Source organism: Mobula hypostoma, chromosome 12 (assembly GCF_963921235.1).
Source record: "Mobula hypostoma chromosome 12, sMobHyp1.1, whole genome shotgun sequence".
Lineage (NCBI taxonomy): Eukaryota > Metazoa > Chordata > Chondrichthyes > Myliobatiformes > Myliobatidae > Mobula > Mobula hypostoma.
In genome coordinates, this window is record NC_086108.1 from 111,561,517 (window position 1) to 111,581,822 (window position 20,306).

At 42.8% G+C, this 20,306-nt stretch overlaps 1 protein-coding gene across 2 annotated transcripts in view; it reads right to left on the bottom strand.

Moving 5' to 3' along the window:
• The window catches only part of ssx2ipa (synovial sarcoma, X breakpoint 2 interacting protein a), a 116,161-nt gene that overhangs the window by 68,242 nt on the left and 27,613 nt on the right, over window positions 1-20,306 (bottom strand). For both annotated transcript variants that reach the window (XM_063064796.1, XM_063064797.1), the window contains exon 2: window positions 2,799-2,935. In XM_063064796.1, the coding sequence (XP_062920866.1) occupies window positions 2,799-2,847 (49 nt within the window). In that variant the 5' untranslated portion in view covers window positions 2,848-2,935. The remainder of the gene's footprint in view (window positions 1-2,798; window positions 2,936-20,306) is intronic.

The following is a 20,306-nucleotide window of genomic DNA, read 5'->3' on the forward strand; positions in this document are numbered from 1 at the left end:
TCCTCTTTCTTAATATCTACATGCTCAAGCTTTTCAGTCCCAGGATCTGACATCACTGAAGATCTCACGTGGTATGTACATACCAGCTCTGTGGTGAGAAAAGGTACAACAGCGCCTCTTTCATCTCAGACAGTTGAAGTTTGGTATGGGGCCCCAAATCCTAAGAACTTTCTATAAAGGCACAACTGAGAGCATCCTGATTGGCTGCATCACTGCCTGATTTGGGAACCGTACTTCCCTTAATCGCAGGATCCGCAGAGAGTGGTGCGGACAGTCCAGCGCATCTGTAGATGTGAACTTCCCACTATTCAGGAGATTAACAAAGACAGTGTGTAAAAAAGGCCTGAGGGATCATTGGGGACCCAAGTAACCCCAAACACAAACAGTTGTCGTTGCTACCATCTGAGAAATGGTACCACAGCATAAAAGCCAGGTCCAACAGTTTCCAGGATGGTTTCTTCCATCAGGCCATCAGACTACTTAACTCATGCTGACAGAACTGTATTTCTATGTTATATTGACTGTTCATATTTAACCTCTTGTTGCCGTCCTTTGTATATACTAATTATTATAAATTACTACAAATTGCACATTTAGATAGAGACTTAACAAAGATTTTTACTTTGGATGTAGGTAATAAAGTTAATTCAATTACAACCAATCTTTAATCTCTTTATGGTGCAACTTCACAAGTTATCCACATGGAGATTTTTTTGTTTTTTTTACAGACACCACACTGCAGGAGCATGGACAGAAGTGGGTACAGTGGAAATTTGTCAGGACTGAACAGCAGAACTTTGGTTAAAGATAGAGATGGGATAGGTTGGGTTTGTTAGTTCCTCGAGGTGATTGAGGGATAACCTGATAAAAGTGTATAAATTTACAAGTGGCTCAGATAATCAAAATCTATTTCCCACAGTAGAGGCATTAAAAACAAGGCATAAAGTTTAAATTGCAAGAAAAGAGTTTTAAAAGGGATTTGAGAAGAATATTTTTCTAGAAATACACAGTGGTTGAAATCTGAAAATCACTACCACAGGAAGGTAGAGTCAGATAGAATTATATGTTTAAGAGGCATTTAAAGGTTAGCTTTATTTGTCACATGTACATTGAAACACACAGTGAAATGCCTCATTTGCATCAAAAGGAGGAGGATTGTGGAAGGAAATTAGAGCACCCAGAGGAAACACACACCGACACGGGAAGAAAGTACAAACTTCTTACAGGCATCGGCAGGAATTGAATCACGATTGGTGAAAGCTAGCACTAACCACTAATCTACTGGGCCGCCCATAAACAGGCTGGCACTCAAATATGCAAGGTATTGAATGATATGGACCAAGTTTAAGCAAATGAGGTTAGTGCCGATGCAGGAAAAGACTAGCAAGACATGGTGAGCTGAAGGGCCTGTTTCCATAGTGCATAACTTTACGAAATGCAGAACAGGTCTTTTGATCCACAGTATCTGTACTGAACACAATGCCAAATTATACCAAATCTCATCTGCTTGCACAAGATCCTAATCCCTCCACATGCATGTATCTGAAAACTTCTCTATACTCCACCATCATATCTGCTTCCATACTATGTACCTCCAGCACTGGAGTTTAAAAAAAAGCAAACAATTACTGCACCCGCCATCTTCATGAAGTGGACTTAAGTGGGAGTAGCGGTAGAATTGGAAGAAATTAAATCGGATGAGATTGGATGAGATTAAAGAGAATTTTATACAATACAGTCATAGAACACTACAGCACAGAACCAAGCTACCTGGCCCATCTAGTCTGTGCTAAACTATCGTTCTGCTTAGTCCCATTGACTTGCACCTGAACCACAGGCCACCACACTCCTATGCAAACTTTTCTTAAATGTTATAACTGAACCCTCATGCTCCCCTTAAACATTTCACCTTTCACCCTTGCTTATGACCTCTAGTTCCAGTCTAACCCAACCTCAGTGAAAAAAGCCTCTTCATATTTACCCTCATAATTTTGTATGCATCTATTAAATCTCCTCTCATTCTCCTACACTCCAGGGAATAAAATCATAACCTATTCAAACTTTCCCTATATCTCAGATTCTCAAGTCCCAGCAACATCCTTGTAAATTTTCTTTGTACACTGTAAATGTAATTGACATCTTTCCTGTAGGTAGGTGACCAGAACTACACACAATACTCCAAATTTGGCCTCACCATCTTATATAACCTCAACGTAACATACTCTGATTCATGAAGGTTAATGTGTCTAAAGTCCTCTTTAAGACCCTATCTACCTGTGAGCAATTTCAAGGGATTACAGATCTGTATTCCCAGATGCATAATCTTTGAGTATTTGAGTAATACAGTTCTAAAATATGGGCAGAGATTAGTAACCAATTACACACATTTCAAACTGTAACTCATCTGGGAGGTATTGAGCTGCATGGAATCAGTCCACTTAACTTCAAAGATTTATTAGAAATAGCCAAGCCACAGGAAAAAGACATGCCCTTCCTCAGCCTTTTAGGAACAGCTTCATCCCCTCTGCCATCACATTTCTGAATTGGCATTGAACTCGTGAACACTATTTTTTTCCCTTTTCACTTTTTATTGTTAAAATATTTCTTATTATAATTTATAGATTTTTTAATTATATTTATTGCTGGCACAAAACAAATTTCACAATATGCTTGTGATATTAAACCTGACTGATTCTTGGTTGAAAAATATCAACAAAAGCATCCTGGTAATTGAATCTGTCAAGGTGTTTACCAGTTAACACCCAAGCTGAACCCTGTTAGCAGCAGAATGGACTTACCTTGTGATGGTTCAGGTACTGGCATGGTTTTTACTCTCCAATCGCCCATAGCCAGCCAGCAGCCAAATTAACTGCAAAACCAGCTCAGCTGCAACACGTACAACTGACTGATGCAAGCGTCCCTGTGCAGGCAACACCTAAAAATAGACAGCAGTTAAAAATTAACATTTTTATAAAGAGCAGATTACATCAGCAATGCAATGCCATTGAAGACTAGATTCACTGACTTCGAATCGTTTATACAAATACACAAGTGAAGTGCTGCTGAGGAATGGTGGGATAGGAAGGGGTGGCTGGAAGAGAAATTCATGGACAAAACAGAAAACATTGTACTGATGTAATAGCTAAGCACATTAGAATAACAGTGTAAAGGATGTTGAATAAAATCCTACATAATTTAGTGTTCCACCTCACCCAGAATAATACTAAACCATAGCTTAGAAAATTATGATCATAAAAGGGGGCATAATTTTAAGGTGATGAGAGGAAAGTGAGGGGGGGGGCGGGCTGTCATCAAGATTCCACCCCCCCCTCCCAAAAGTGAATTGTGGGTGACGAGGATATATTAGGAACATTTAAGAAATTCTTGTGCACATGGATGATAGGAAAATGGAGGGATATGTAAGAGGAAAGGGCTAGATTGATCTTAGAATAGGTTAATGGGTCAGCACAATATTGTGGGCCAAATGGCCTGTAATGTTCTATGTTCTTTAGGTTCTAGGAGACAGGAGCAGAATTAGACCATTTGGCCCATCCAGTCTGCTCTGTCATTCAATCATAAGTGATTATCCCTCTGAAACTCATTCACCTGCCTTCTCGCCATAACCTTTGATAGCCTTACTGATAAAGAACCTCCGCTTTAAATATACTTAACAACTTGGCCTTATCCGCAGTCTGTGGCAATGAATTCCTCAGATTAAACACCCACTGGCTAAAAAAAATTCTCATCTCTGTTCTAAAGGCACAAGATTCAAAGTTTATTGACTAGAGTTCCACCTTCAATGCTATATTTCCAGGTAAACTTCACCAATCTTTGAACCCTAGGAGTTAATGCCTCCCTCTCCAACTTTTGACCAACAGACCACAATAACTAAGGAGACACAGCAACATCTTTGCCACGATTATTCTCAAACTGGTGATCCACAATGTTGAGTCGTCAGCCTCCTACCAGAAACTGCTGTAATGGACTGTATCTCAAATAACTCTAAATTGGAGAACAGCAAGGAGATAGAGAACCCATTAACTAGTTGTCATGACAGTAATTATCCTCACAATGTTAACTAAAAGCCCTGGTTATTGACTTTCAAAATAGGGCAGTGTGCATGCTCCTGTCTACATGAAAGACGTCAAGGTTGAGAGCTTCCAATTCCTATGAATGAACAACACCAAAAGCCTGTCTTGGTCTAACTATGTTCACGTATGGTGGCAGTGCTGCGAGCTCCATTCCAACTTTACAGTATACTTTTGATTACCGCGATTTCCTTTGCATTTCTTGTTCAAGTAGCTGATAGTCACATTAGAGACGCTAGACTGACTCTCCTGAACATCAGGAAGATGGCTTTTACCCACTACGTGCCGCTTTTTCTGCACTGTGATCCCCCACTTGTACAATCAATGGGAGATCCACCTACTACACTGCCGCACCTCGCAAGCAGTGATAGATAGATGGATATACTTTATTAATCCCGAGGGAAATTTGGTTTTGTTACAGCCGCACCAACCAAGAATAGAGCGTAAGTATAGCAATACAAAAAAATCCAACAATCAAACACCAAAATGCAAACTATGCCAGATGGAAAATAAGTCCAGGACCAGTCTATTGGCTCAGGGTGTCTGACCCTCCATGGGAGGAGCTGCATATTCGATGGCCAAAGGCAGGAACGACCTCCAGTGCCGCCAAGTGTTGTATCGCGGTGGAATGTGGCCGAAGTCCAACAGTAAAAAGTTCAATATCCAGTCTGCAAACACGTTCCTCGATCGTAATATACCCCGGATTGCACCATCCGTTGTTAACCAGATCGGTAAGCACCCAACTCCTTTACGCTTACCACTCTCAGTGCACTTCCGGTCAGCCGGAACGGTATTACCCACCGAACTCCTCTTCTCCAATAGTCTCTGTTGTCTTGACCCGGTCCTCTTTCCTCGGCTTTGCGATCCCCCTCTGTGTGTTTTCCTCCGGATTTCAGCAGGGGTGTCCGCCGCTCTGCTCACTAAACCGGCTGGCATTTGCTGGTCCGTGGAATACACAATGCGACCTTGCTTCTGTCCCGCGTGTTGGGATGTAACCATTTCCAGCGCTAAAGAAAACCCAAATAAAACTCTCTCTACCAGCATGTTAGAGAGGGTACAGCTTTGACGTGTTACCGTGAGAAAAAAAATACAAAAAATAATGTAAATTAAAAAGTAAGAAGAAGAAAGTAAGAATAGATCAGAATGCCTGTACCAGGCTGCATGCACGACTAGTGCATGCGCACTAAGTGGAGGCAAAGGAGAAGGGCTGGCGTGCTAATCGACCACCACTCCCTAGCATACGCCTGGCTAACATTCAGTCCCTGGACAATAAGCTGTGCGAACTAAGAGCCAGAACCTCCTACCAGCAGGAAACAACGGAATGTAACATTTTGCGCTTCGTGGAGATCTGGCTGATGGAAGAGATCCTGGATCATGCCACTGAGCCCTTTAGGTTCTCCCTGTTCCGGATGGACAGGTGTAAAAACCTCTCTGGGAAGGGTAAAGCAGATGGGATATGCTCCATGGTCAATAATGCCTGGTGTGACCCCCGGAACATGCATGCCCTCAAATTCTTTTGTTCCTTGGATCTGGAGTACCTGGTGCTGCTGTGTAGACCTTTCTGGCTGCCTAGGGCAGGGGTCCCCAACCTTTTTTGCACTGCGGACCGGTTTAATATTGACAATATTCTTGCGGACCAGCCGACCCGGGGGGTAGGGCTGCCAACGAACAAAAGTAGCAGTTAAGTACGTTGTGTTTACCCAGAGAAAGACTACAATGACCATGAAGCCTTGCGCGGGCACCTGTGTGCGCATGCATGTACCTGCCGATTTTTTTCTAAACATCGTTTTTGGCCATTCTGTTTGGGGGGGTGGGGGGGGGTGTTAATCACGACCGGAATATAGGTGATAAGTGGCTAATACACTCAATTTTGTTTTAAAAGGGTTTATCTAACGAATTTAATATTAAACACACACCGCATGCTTTCCTCACATGAATATAATGATAAGTCAATTATCAGGGGAGGACAGGGGCTTTAAGTGTTGAACGAACTTCCAGTAGAAGTGGTAGAGGCAGGTTCGATATTATCATTTAAAGAAAAACTGGATAGGTATATGGACAGGAAAGGAATGGAGGGTTATGGGCTGAGTGGAGGTCAGTGGGACTAGGTGAGAGTAGCATTTGGCACGGACTAGCAGGGCAGAGATGGCCCGTTTCCATGCTGTAATTGCTATATGGTTATATAAGTCACTTATAATCAATAGCATCATAACATTTGAAGTAACATTTGGATATTAAACACACAGCACATATTTTCCCCATATGAACATATAAAATCATTGCAACACACCAATATCACTGAATCAGTGGGAGACCCTGGGCTTATTTTCCTGCAACAACACGGCCCCATCGAGGGGTGATGGGAGACAGCGATACTCGAAGGGAGTTCCTTATGTCCAGTCTATTCCGCAATTTAGTTTTCGTTGCATTCATTACAGAGATATGTTGGAAATGGAAGCAACGTTTTCAGTGCTTTCCTGACTATCTCAGGATATTTAGGCTGGACTTTGATCCAGAATGCTGGCAGAGATATTATGTCAAACATACTTTTCAGCCTGCCATCATTTGCAAGCTCAAGGAGTTGATCTCCTTCCTGCGCTGACATGGATGACGCGTGGGTAATGACTGCGCGTGCGTTCAAGCTCAACAGTGTGTGACAGGGAATGAGGAAAGGTTTCCTCGCGGCCCGGTAGCACATGCTTTGCGGCCCGGTGGTTGGGGACCACTGACCTAGGGAGTTCACAGCTGTGTATATTCTACCACAGCCTGATACTGACCTGGCTCTTAAGCAACTGGATGAGACCATCAGCACCCTGAAGACTGCACACCTGGAGGCTGCCTTCATTATCGCTGGTGACTTTAATAGAGTGTCGCTGACTAAACTCCCTCCGAAATTTTGCCAACACATCCAGGTGAGCATATGGGGAGATAGCATACTTGACCACTGCTTCTCTCCCTTCCGCAACACTTACAAAGCATTCCTCCGCGTTCCATTTGGAAAATCAGATCACTCCTCCAATTTTTCTGATGCCAAAGTACAGGCAGAAGCACAAGAGGTGGCCATAGTTAAAACCGTCCACTATTAGTCTGACCAATCGGCCTCCATGCTGCAGGACTGCTTTGATGACATCAACTGGAAAGTCCTTCAAGATGAGGATGCCTCCGAGTTCACGGATGGGGTCACAAGTTTCAGCCAGAAGTGCAATGAGGATGTTGTCCCCTAGAAATCGGTCAGGGCCTTTCCAAATCAGTCCCGTGCGAGCAGCACTTACCGCAAGACAGAGCAATCAACAAGAGCTCAAGAAATGTAGCTACGATCTGCACAAAGTCATCAAGGCAGCAAAACAACAATACAGAGACAAGATTTAGACTCAACTTTCCACTAACAACACACACAGCATATGGCAAGGTCTGCACACCATCGCAGACTTCAAAGCTAAATGCAGTGGAGTTTCCAACATCGATGCCTCTCTCCCAGATGAGCCAATTCCTCTTTTTTTTTAAAAAAAGACACGCACAATTCAATGTCGCCAATACTAAGCCCTCCAAGAGACCTGCAGATTATGTGACTGGCAGTTTGGTCGTCTCTGAGGTCAAAGTACGCAAGCATTTCTAACGGGTGGAAATTGCAAGGCTGCAGAAGGGAAGAGGGGAGAAGCGTCATGCTGTGGTGATAGGGGGATGTGTTCATTAGGGCAAAGGACAGGAAGTTCTGTGAGCGAGAACGAGATCCCCAGATGGTATGCTGCCTTCCGGGTGCCCGGGTCCAGGATCTCTTAGATCAAGCCGTTAGCTTTCTTTAAGTGGGAGGGTGAACAGCCAGAGGTTGTGGTCCACGTAGGTACCAATGACATGGGTAGGATAAGTGACGAGGTTCTGCATAGAGAGTTCAGGGATTTAGGTGCCAAGTTAAAGAGCAGAACCTCCAGGGTTGTGATCTCAGGAATGCTATCCATGACATGTGCTAGTGAGGCCAGAACGAGTAAGATTACACAGTTTAATATATAACTAAGGAGCTGGCGTAGGAGGGAGGGCATAAGACTTTTGGATCATTGGGCTCTCTTCCAGGGAAGGTGGGACCTATACAGAAGGGACAGCTTGCACCTGAACTGGAGGGGGCCTAATATCCTAGTGGGAAGGTTTGCTAATGCTTCATAGTGGGGTTTACACCAGAGTTGCAGGAGGGTGGGAACCAGAATGCCAGAACAGTTAGCAGAGAGGTTGTGGAGACAGATGTTGGTAAGACCTCAAAGTTAGGAATCAAATTATTTAGTATCGTAGGAAAGGCTGCCAATAACACTGAAGATAGGTAGCTAATTTATAAACAGAGGCAATGTGTAATGAGGAGAGGCTGCTGACAGGACAAAATTACAGTTAACAGCATGAATTGCAATGGAAAAAGTGGACAAAATTGAAAAGGATGAATACGGGATTGAAGGTATATTTCAATGTGTGCAGTATACAGAATAAAGTAGATGAACTTGCAGCGCAGTTGCGGATTGGCAGACTTGATGTCATAGACATCACGGAATCATGGCTGAAAGAAGATTTGTAGCTGGGAGCTTAATGTCCAAGGATACACACTGTATCGAAAGGATAGGCAGGAAGGCAGAGGGGGTGGCTTTGCTCTGTTGTTTTAAAAAATATCAAATCATTAGAAAGAGGTGACATAGGGTCAGAAGGTGTGGAATCACTGTGGATAGAGCTAAGTAACTGCAAAGGTAAAAAGACCCTGATTGGAGTTCTATACAGACCTCCAAACAGTAATAAAGATGTGGTCTACAAATTACAATGCAAGACAGAAAATGTATGCCAAAAGAGCAACATTACAGTAGTCATGGGGACTTCAACATGCAGGTAGACTTGGAATATCAGATTGGTGCTGGATTTCAGGAGGGAAAATTTCTTAAGTGCATATGAGATGGCTTTTTAAGAGCAGCTTGCGGTTGAGCCCGCTTGGGGATCAACTACTCTGGATTGGGTGTTGTGCAATGAACCAGAATTGATTAGAGAGCTCAAGGTAAAAGAACCCTTATGGCAAGTGATCATAAATATGATCAACTTCACCATGGAATCCGAGACATTCAACGGAGTAAAAGGCATTACAGAGGCGTGAGAAGGGATTTGGCCAGAACTGATTGGAAAATAACACTGGCGGGTATGACGGGAGAGCAGCAATGGCTGGAATTTCTGGAAGCAATTTGGAAGGCACGAGGTATATACATCTCAAAAAGAATGAAGTATTCTAAAGGAAAGATGACACAACCCTGGCTAACAAAGGAAGTCAAACCCAACGTAGAATTGAATTGACTTTATTACTTATATCCTTCATATACATGAGTAAAATCTTTACTTGGAGGTTAAGTAGTACACAAGCAAAACACTATAAAAAAAACAGAAATTATTTAAAATAAAATTTGTAAGTGATAAACAGTAACCACATTCAGATGATCCAACTGCATCGTACAAAGATAAACAATATGACTAACTAGCACAGAAGCCCAATATGACTAACTAGCACAGAAGCCCATTAATGACTAGAGACCCTGGGTGGCTACCAACTGGCAAACCAGGAATGATCATCAATTATATCCTGCTGCAATAGAAATAATGGCAATTGCAGTATGACCAAAAATTATGCATTTTTGAAGTGGATTTTGCAATGTCTTTTGGAATCAAATAGTTCCAGACAGATTTTGGGGTACATAGAGCTTAGAAAAATAGAGGGCTATGGATAACCCGAAGTAATTTCTGAAGTACATATTAAGCACAGCATTTTGGGCTGAAGGGCCTGTATTGTGCTGTAGGTTTTCTGTTACGTCTCTGTCAAAATATACAATGTGCAATATATAGTAATTTATAATAAATAGTATGTACAACAGGATAGTCAATATAACATAGAAATACAGATATGTCAGCAGGAGTTCAGCAGTCTGATGGCCTGGTGGAAGAAGCTGTCCCGAAGCCTGTTGGTCCTGGCTTTTACGCTGCTGTACTGTTTCCTGGATGGTAGCAGCTGGAACAGTTTGTGGTCGGGGTGACTCGGGTCCCCAAAGATCCTTCGGGGCCTCTTTTTACACACCTGTCTTTGTAAATGATCTGAGTAGTGGGATGTTCACATCTACAGATGTGCAAGGCTGTCCACACCACTCTCTGCAGATTCCTGCAACTGAGTGAAGTATAGTTCCCATACCAGGCAGTGATGCAGCTATTCAGGATGCTCTCAGTTGTACCCTTATAGAAAGTTCTTGCAATTTGGGAGCCCACACCAAACTTCCTCAACCTTCTATACAAACAGCCGGTATGTATGGACCACGTGAGATCCTCTCTGATGTTTATGCGGAGGAACTTAAAGCTGTTTACTCTCTCAACCCCAGATCCATTGATGACAATAGGGGCTAACCTATCTCTATTCCTCCTGTAGTCCACAACCGGCTCTTTTGTTTCTGCAACATTGAGGGAGAGGTTGTTTTCTTGACAACCCTGTGTCAGGGTGATGTCTTCTTCTCTGTAGGCTGCCTCATTATTATTTGAGATTAGGCCAATCAGTGTAGTGTCATCAGCAAATTTAATTAGCAGATTGGAGCTGTGGATGGTGACACAGTCATGTGTATACAGGGAGTAAAGGAGGAGACTCAGTTCACAGCCCTGAGGGGCTCCTGTATTGAGAGTCAGAGTGGTGGAGGTGAGGGAGCCCACTCTTACCACCTGGCGGCAATCAGACAGGCAGTTCAAGATCCAGTTATACAAGACAGTGTGAAGGCCGAGGTCTCTGAGCTTCTTGTCAAGCCTGGAGGGAATTATGGTGTTAAATGTTTAACTGTGCAGTATTCCCTAAAGCAGCGGTCCCCAACATTTTGCACACCGCCGGCCGGTTTAATATTGACGATATTCTTGCGGACCGGCCGACGGGGTTGGGGGGGGGTGGGTGTTCAAGTTCAACAGTGCGAGACAGGGAATGAGGAAAGGTGCAGTTGATTCTTATCATTTCAAATCGCCAAATCATATATCGTTTCCGCGCAGCCCGATAGCACATGCTCGCGGCCCGGTACTGGTCTGCAGCCCGGTGGTTGGGGACCACTGGCCTAAAGGTTAATGTTCAGGTTGAGTCTGTGGTGAGGAAGGCAAATGCAATGTTAGCTTTCATTTCAAGAAGACTAGAATATAAAAGCAAGGATACAATGTGGAGATGTCATAGAGCACTGGTGATGCGTCACATGGAGTACTAAATGCAGTTTTTGGCCCCTCATCTTACGAACAGAAAGGATGAGCTGAAACTGAAGAGGGTTGAAAGGAGGCTCACAAAAATGATTCCAGGAGCTGAGGAGAAACGGCATCTAATGGTGACTTCCTTTGCTTGCATCTTCTCATCTTGCATCAAATTCATCTCATTAAGAATCTGAGTAGATCTGACACATCACTAATGGCTCTACCAAATTTCTACAGATATACCGTGGAAACATTCTAACTGGTTGCATCACCGCCTGGTATGGAAGGGCCACTGCATGGGATCAGGAAAAGCTGCAAACAGCTCCATCATGGGCACTAGCCTTCCCCACCATCCAGGACACATTCAAAAGGCAATGCCTCAAGAAGGGGCATTCATCATGAAGAACTCTCACTATTCAGTACAGGCCCACTCCTTATTGCTACCATCAGGGAGGAGGTACAGGAACCTTAAGACACACACTGAACATTTCAGGATCAGCTTGTTCCCCTCCACAGCAGATTTCTGAACGCCCATGAACTCTACCACACTATTCTTCTCATTTTGCACTATTTACTTTATAGTACTCATTTTATATTGCACTGTACTGCTGCCACAAAACAACAAATTTCACGACACGTATCAGCGATAATAAACCTGATTCTGAGCTAGCAAAGGAACAGCCAGACAAAGTGAACATGGTCTAATTTATTTGCTTCTACCATCTGGCTTCTGCGATAATATAATGAATATTCTGGCAGTCAATCTCAGTTAAGTATTTTTATGATGAGTGTTTGATGGCTCTGGGGCTACACTTGCCGGAATTTAGAAGAATGAGGGCAGGAAATCTCATTGAAACCTATTAAACATAAAGAACATAAGAAATAAGAGCAGGAGTCAGCTATCTGGCCCATCGAGCCTGCTCCACCATTCAATAAGATCATGGCTGATCTGGCCATGGACTCAACTCCATTTACCTGCCTTTTCCCCATAAGCTTAATTTCCGTACTATGCAAAAATCTATCCAACCTGTCTTAGATACATTTACTGAGGTAGCCTCCACTGCTTCACTGGGCAGAGAATTCCACAGATTCACCACTCTCTGGGAAAAGCAGTTCCTCCTCATCTCTGTCCTAAATCTACTCCTCTAAATCTTGAGGCTACGTCCTCTAGTTCTAGTCTCACTTACCAGTGCAAACAACTTGCCTGCCTATCTTATCTATTGCTTTCATAATTTTATGTGTTTCTATAAGATCTCCTCTCATTCTTCTGAATTTCAACAAGTACAGTCCCAGGTGACTCAATCTCTCCTCATAGTCTAACCCTGTTATCTCTGGAATCAACCTGGTGAACTTCCTCTGCATCGTCTCCAAAGCCAGTACAGGTTTCCCCCGCCATCCAAAGGTAGAGCGTTCCTATGAAACGGTTCGTAAGCCAAAACATCATAAAGCGAAGAAGCAACTACCATTTATTTATATGGGAAAATTTTGTGAGCCTTCGCAGACCCAAAAATAACCTACCAAATCATGCCAAATAACACATAAAACCTAAAATAACAGTAACATATAGTAAAAGCAGGAATGATATGATAAATACACAGCCTATATTAAATAGAAATACTTCTCTACAACGATTGCCTGCACAGATCTCCGTAGCGAAAATCTCACGCAAGCGCTCTCGGCAGAAAATCTCACGCAAGCACTGTTGGCATAAATGCGCTCTCCAGTAACCTTTAAACTATGAAGCTGCCAAATCTACCAAATAACACGTAAAAATACACAGCCTATATAAAGTAGAAATAATGGATGTACAGTGTAGTATCACTTACCGGAATTGGGAAAACAGCGCTGAGCAGACCGATAATGGTGTGTTAGACTGAGTCATCGCAGGCTGCATGGTGCAGTGGCCCCCACCCTCCGGGCCGCCAACCCGATACATTGCCGCGAAAAATGCAGCGGTAGCCGGGAGGCACACAGCACATCGTTAAGAGAAAAGTCGAAATAAACATGCTATTTAATTACGTGCTAGGCGGCACCTAATTAATTAGCATGTTTATTTCGACTTTTTCTTAAAGATGTGTTGTGTGCTTCCCGGCTACTGCTGCGTTCTTCATGAATCGGTACAGTATCTGGCCAGGACCCGGGTGTTGGGGTGGTGGGACATGGGGGTGTCATCTCATCGTCGATCAGGGCAGGCAGCTCATCTTCTCCTATGACTGCCGCCTTGATGTCGAAGGTTGAGGTTCGTCATCTGCTGTGGCTGATGTGGAAGGCATGCTTGACTGTTGAGCCTCGCGCATTTTTCTATCATACAGTTGTTTGTAAGCACTGAAACCATCCTGCAAATATTCCCTAAACCTTTCAAAATTAAAGTCGTACTTTATCATTGCAGCGAAAATCTCACGCAGTTGCTTCACTTTCTGCATTCGGTTTCGATTGTTATCCTTTCCTCTTCCAACTGCATCAGCTCTTCATTTATCAGTTCTTGGTCATGGGATGCCAAAACCTCTTCAACATCATCTACGTCAACTTCCACAAGGCAAACTCACTTTGTCCTTGCTTCGTTCACCACGATTGAAACACTTAATTATGTCTAGTTTTACACTTAGTGTAACACCCTTACTTTTTCAGGTCTTTCCAACACCTTAGAACTCATCTTGCTAACGGCTGCTCAATGCAACGTGTTTAAGCAATGCCGTTCCGAATCCGGGGCAGAGCGGCTGCTCGGGGCGCATGCTGCCTTTTATCGGGCGCTAATTTTTTTTATTGCGTGCTGCCTTTTTTCATAACAGTGAAGGCACCTTCTGAAAGCGAAAACAGGGTACTAATGTAGGTCTTTCGTAACAGTGAGGTTTCGTAAAGTGAACGTTCGAAAAGCGGGGGACACCTGTATATCCTTCCTCAAGTAAGGAGACCACAGCTGTACACAGTACTCTGTACAGTTGCAGCACAATCTCTTAATTTAAATCCCTCTAGCAATGAAGGCCAACATTCCATTGGCCTTCTTAATAGTCTGCTTCACCTGCAAACCAACACTGTGATTCATGCACAAGCACTCCTAAATCCCTCTGCACAACAGCATCCTGCAATTTTTTTTACCATTTAAATAATAATCGGCTCTTTCATTTTCCCTTCCAAAGTGAATGACCTCGCATTTACCAATATTGTATTCCATCGGCCAGTCCCTTGCCTACTCACTTAATCTATCTATATCTCTCTGCAGACTCTCCGTAGCTTCTGCACGATTTGATTTTCCACTCAATTTAATATCATCAGCAAACTTAGATACACTACATTCAGCCCCCTCTTCCAGATCATTAATGTATATTGTGAACAGTTGCAAGCCCAGCACCGACCCCTGCGACACACCACTCACCACTGATTGCCAACCAGGGTAACATCCATGTATCCCAACTCTCTGCTTTCTATTGGTCAACCAATCCTCCATCCATGTTATTACATCAGCCCCAACTCCTATGCATCCCTATCTTAATGGATAAGTCTTTTATGCAGCACCTTATCAAATGCCTTCTGGAAATCCAAGGAAATAACGCCCATCTGTTCCCCTCTATCCACTGCGATTGTTATATCAAAGAACTCAGTAAGTTTGTCAAACAGACCTGCCTTTGCTGAATCCATACTGCATCTGCCTAATAGATCGATGCTTGAACAAAGGAGACTACAACGGGATGAGGGAGGATTTGGCTAATGTGGATTGGGAGCACAGGATATTTGGTAGGACAGTTGAGGAACACTGGAATACTTTCAAAGAGATTTTTCACAGTGCTCAACAAAAATATATTCCAGTCAAAAGTAAGGGCAGTAAATGTGGGGAGAGCCAGCCTTGGATAACTAAGGAAATAAAAGATTATATCAAATTAAAAGCTCATGTGTACAAAGTAGCAAAGAGTAATGGGAGACTGGAGGATTGGGGAAACTTTAAAACGCAACAAAGAACAACTAAACAAGAAATAAGGAAAGAGAAGATAGAGTATGAAAGTAAATTAGCACAAAATATAAAAACAAATAGCAAAAGTTCTTATAAATATATAAAGCGGAAGAGGGTGGATAAAGCAACGTAGGTCCCTTGGAAGACGATAAGGGGAAATTGATATTGGGTGATAAGGAAATGGCTGAGGCATTGAACGACTATTTTGTGTCAGTCTTCACGGTGGAGGACACGTCTAATATGCCAAAGAATGATGTAATGGACAAAATGGGAGGACCTTGATAAAAATCACTGTCACTAAAGAGATAGTGATAGGTAAACTAGAGGGCCTGAAGGTAGATAAGTCCCCTGGTCCTGATGGGATGCATCCCAGGCTGCTGAAGGAATTGGCAGAGGTTATAGTAGACGTGTTGGTAATCATTTATCAAAACTCTCTAGACTCTGGGCAGGTCCTGGCGGATTTGAAGACAGCAAATGTCACGCCACTTTTTTTAAAAAAAGGATGTAGGGAAAAGATGGGAACTATCGGCCAGTTAATTTAAAATCTGAAGTCAGGAAAATGCTTGAAGCTGTTATTAAGGAAGAAATAGCGAAACATTTAGAAAGGAGTGGTTCCATTAGACAGACGCAGCATGGGTTTAGAAACGGCAGGTCCTGTTTGAGAAACTTACTGGAGTTCTTTGAGGACATAATGAGTGCAGTGGATAGAGGGGAACAGGTGGATGTCATATACTTGGATTTCCAGGAGGCATTTAATAAGGTGCCCCACAAGGACTTGTAAATAAGATACGGAGGCATAGAGTCGGAGAAAGTGTTTTGGTTTGCATAGTGGATTAGTTAACCAGTAGAAGGCAGACAGTTGGTGTAAATGGGTGTTTCTCCGATGGGCAGTCTGTGGTGAGTGGGGTACCACAGGGGTTGGTGCTGGGCCTACAGCTGTTTACCATTTACATTGATGATTCGGAAGAGGGGACTGAGTGCAGCGTAGCAAAATTTGCTGATGACACTAAACTGAGTGGAAAAGCAAACTGTACAGAGGATGTGGAGAGTCTGCAGAGGAATATAGATAGGTTAGGTCACTGGGACAAGGTCTGACAGATGGAATACACCATTGGTAAATGCGAGATTATCCACTTTGGAAGGAATAATAGAAGAGCAGATATTATTTAAATGGTGAAAGATTGCAGCATGCTGTTGTGCAGGGGGACTTGGGAGTGCTTGTTCATGAACTCCAAAAAGTTGGCATACAGGTACAATAGGTTATTAAGGCAAATGAAATGTTGGCCTTCATTGCTAGAGGGATTGAATTCAAGAGCAGGGAGGTCATGCTGCAACTATATAGGGTACTGGTGAGGCTGCACCTGGAGTACTGTGTGCAGTTCTGGTCTCCACACTTGAGGAAGGATATACTGGCCTTGGAGGCAGTGCAGAGGAGGTTCACCAGGTTGATTCCAGGGATGAAGGGGTTAACCTATGAGGAGATATTGAGTCGCCTGGGACTATTCTCTCTGGAATTCAGAAGAATGAGAGGGGATCTTATAGAAACATAAAATTTTGAAAGGGATAGATAAGATAGAAGTAGGAAAGTTGTTTCCATTGGTAGATGGGACTAGAACTAGGGGACATTGCCTCGAGAGTCAGGGGAGAAGATTTAGGACGGAGATGAGGAGAAACTTTTTCCCCCCCAGAGAGTGGTGAATCTGTGGAATTCTCTGCCCAGGGAAGCAGTTGAAGCTTCTTCACTAAATACATTTAAGATACAGTTAGATAGGTTTTTACATAGCAAGGGAATTAAGGGTTATGGAGAAAAGGCAGGTAGATGGAGCTGAGTTTACGGACAGATCAGCCATGATCTTATTGAATGACGGGGCAAGCCCCTAGCTCTAGTCTCACCTACCAATGGAAACAACCTTCCTACTTCTATCTTATCTATCCCTTTCACAATTTTGTATGTTTCTATAAGATCCCCTCTCATTCTTCTGAACTTCAGAGTATAGTCCCAGGCAACTCAAGCTCTCCTCATAGGTTAACCCCTTCATCCCTGGAATCAACCTGGTGAACCTCCTCTGCACTGCCTCCAAAGCCAGGTATTGCACAGTTGCTGTCTAGGTGGATCACCTGCCCCAGAGCAGACTTGATATAATTGTCAATGGTCTTGGACAGAATCTTATAACCCACATTTAACAGTGAGATGGGTAGCCAATTTCCTATCTCTTCTCTCTCCTCTTCTTGCAGTGAAGGGTAATGATGGCTTTATTGAACTGTAATATGCTGCCATCTAGAAACCAAGTACAACTTCAGCAGATCTGAACCCTACATAACAAATGAAATTCAACCAGTACACTATTGCTTCTAGGAATTATATTGGTCAGGAACAGATAATCAACTTGTCCACAGTCAAGGGGGTGATAATGACACTGCCTTACAGCAAATGAAAGAAGGGGAATACATCATCTACAGACAGGAGCTGGAAAACTAGAGTAGATAAAGAGCAAATCACAAACACTGGAGATATCAGAGGTGCTGAAAATCCATAGCGACATACACAAAATGCTGGAGGAACTCAAGAGGGTCAAGTAGCATCTATGCAGGGAAATAAACAGGCGAAGTTTCAAGTCTGGAAAGGAAAGGGGAAGACTTCAGAATAAAAAGTCTCCAACCTGATGGCATAAACACTGATTTCTCCTTCCAGTAATTCTTTTCCTCCTCCTTCCATTCCACCCCCCCCCCCGGCCTCTTACCTCTCACCTGCTTATCACTTTCCCCAGGCACCCCACCTTCTCATTCTCCCATGATCCTCTCCCATCAGATTCCTTCTTCAGCCCTTTACCTTTTCCACCTAGCACCTTCCACTTTCTTACTTCATTCCCCCCCCCTCCACCACCCATCTGGTCTCACCTATCACCTGCTAACTTGTACTCCCTCCTCTCCTCCACCTTTTTTACTCTGTTATCTACCCCCTTCCTTTCTAGTCCTGAAGGAGGATCACAGCTCAAAAAATTGATTGTTTACTTATTTACACTGATACTGTCTGACCTGCTGAGTTCCTCCAGCATTTTGCGTAAACAAATAGTTCCATTTTAGTCATCGTCTCCTCCCAGGTCATAATCTCATGATTCTACAACTAAATAATACTAATTATCTTGGCTCTGGTCAAGGCAGAGAGTTCACAAATGCAACTTAAAACATAATCACCAATAGGCTTGAAGGAGGAATTATTTTAAGATGCATTGGATTCAGATTTGAATCCTTTTTAGGGTTACATCAGAAGAAATGGTGAGTTTTTTTTAGATTATTTGTTCACATGATGTGGATATTGGTGACAATGCTGACATTCCTAACTGCCTCTGAACTGTGGGGCATTTAACATAATCACAATAATGCAACCAAACTCACACGAGATAAACTGGATAAGGATAGCATGTTCCCTTGTCTGAGGGTCAACAGTGAAGCAGACTGACTACAACAATTAGAAAGCTATAAGCCCAACAGGAATGGTAACTTTGAATTTCTATATCTTGAATGAAACTTTAGCCTTATTTTAACCTACACTTGGTAGATGCTAGATAAACCAATCAATTTCAGAATCATTAAGGCCAGAATCTCATTACATACTCTAATCAGAATCAGGTTTATTGTCACAGAAATAGGTCGTGAAACGTGTCGTTTTGTACAGTAGTAGTAGTGCAAGACAAAAAAGTTACAATCAGAAATAAAAGTATAAATAATGCAAAAGGAAGGCAAAATTGTGAGGTAATGTTCATGAACCGTTCAGAATTCTGATGGTGGAGGAGAAGGTGTTCCCAATGCATTGAGTCTTTAGGCTCCTGTACATCCCTGATGGCAGAAACAATGAAGAGGGTTTGTCCTAGGTGGTGAGACTCTCTATAGAAGCTAGTTTTAAGGTGCTTGGAAGTAGGTACAGAGGAGATGTCAGGGGTAGGCTTTTTTTTTTAAAAACTCAGAGAGTGGTGAGTGCGTGGAATGGGCTGCTGGCAATGGTGGTGGAGGCAGATACGATAGGGTCTTTTAAGAGGCTCCTGGATAGTTACATGGAGCTTAGAAAAATAGAGGGCTATGGATAACAATATGTAATTTCTAAAGTACGTACATGTTCGGCACAGCACTGGGGGCCAAAGGAGCTGTATTGTGCTGTAGGTTTTCTATGTTTCTACAGAACTTGCTCAGAGGATGACTAATTGTTCACAGTACATCTGTACAAGATATTGCTACGGACACATATGGAGAACTGAGATGACAAATTTCCAGTGTATAGGATACATGCTTTGATATTAACATCTGAACCTTTTAGTACAGTTAATGTCACTTTGCTATAGGAAGGAGGCCATTAAATATATAGAAAGGGTGCAAAAGAGGTTTGAGGATGTTACCAGTACCGGAGGGTTTGAGTTAACGAGAGACTAGATAGACTAGAACCCCACACCAACGTTTCCCTCCCACCCCACCCTGGAGAGCAGGAAGCTGAGGGATTTAAAATCATGGGCATAGATAAGGTGAATGGGTACAGTCTTTACCCTAGGATGGTATAGGTTTAAAGAGAGGGGAGGGGAAAGATTTGAAAGAGCTAAGCAGAAACTTCTCCATACATTGTGAATGAGCTGCAAGAGGAAGCTATAAAGACAGATACAAATGCAACATTCAAATACATTTGGACAGGTACATGGATAGAAAAGGACTAGAAGGATACATGTCAAATGCAGGCAAATTGGACTAGCTCAGTCAGAATGGACCAGATTGGCTAAAGGGCTTACTTCTGTGTTAAATGGCTCTGCAATGACACAACACAAAATACTTTAACTGTTTGAATATAAAATAATTCAGGTTGGATTATCTGGCCAAGTTTTTTTTTAATTCAGTGTCTCAGAACACAGTCAATATATTTTGGATAAAAGTTGGCAAAGGAATGAAAACAGAAAATGCTAAGACCAGTCAGCATCAGTGAAAAATGAAAAAAGATTTTTTTTAAAATCTCTTTCCATAAAGATATTGCCTGACCTGCAGAGCATTTCTAACATTTTTGAGAAAATTTGCAGGTGCTGGGA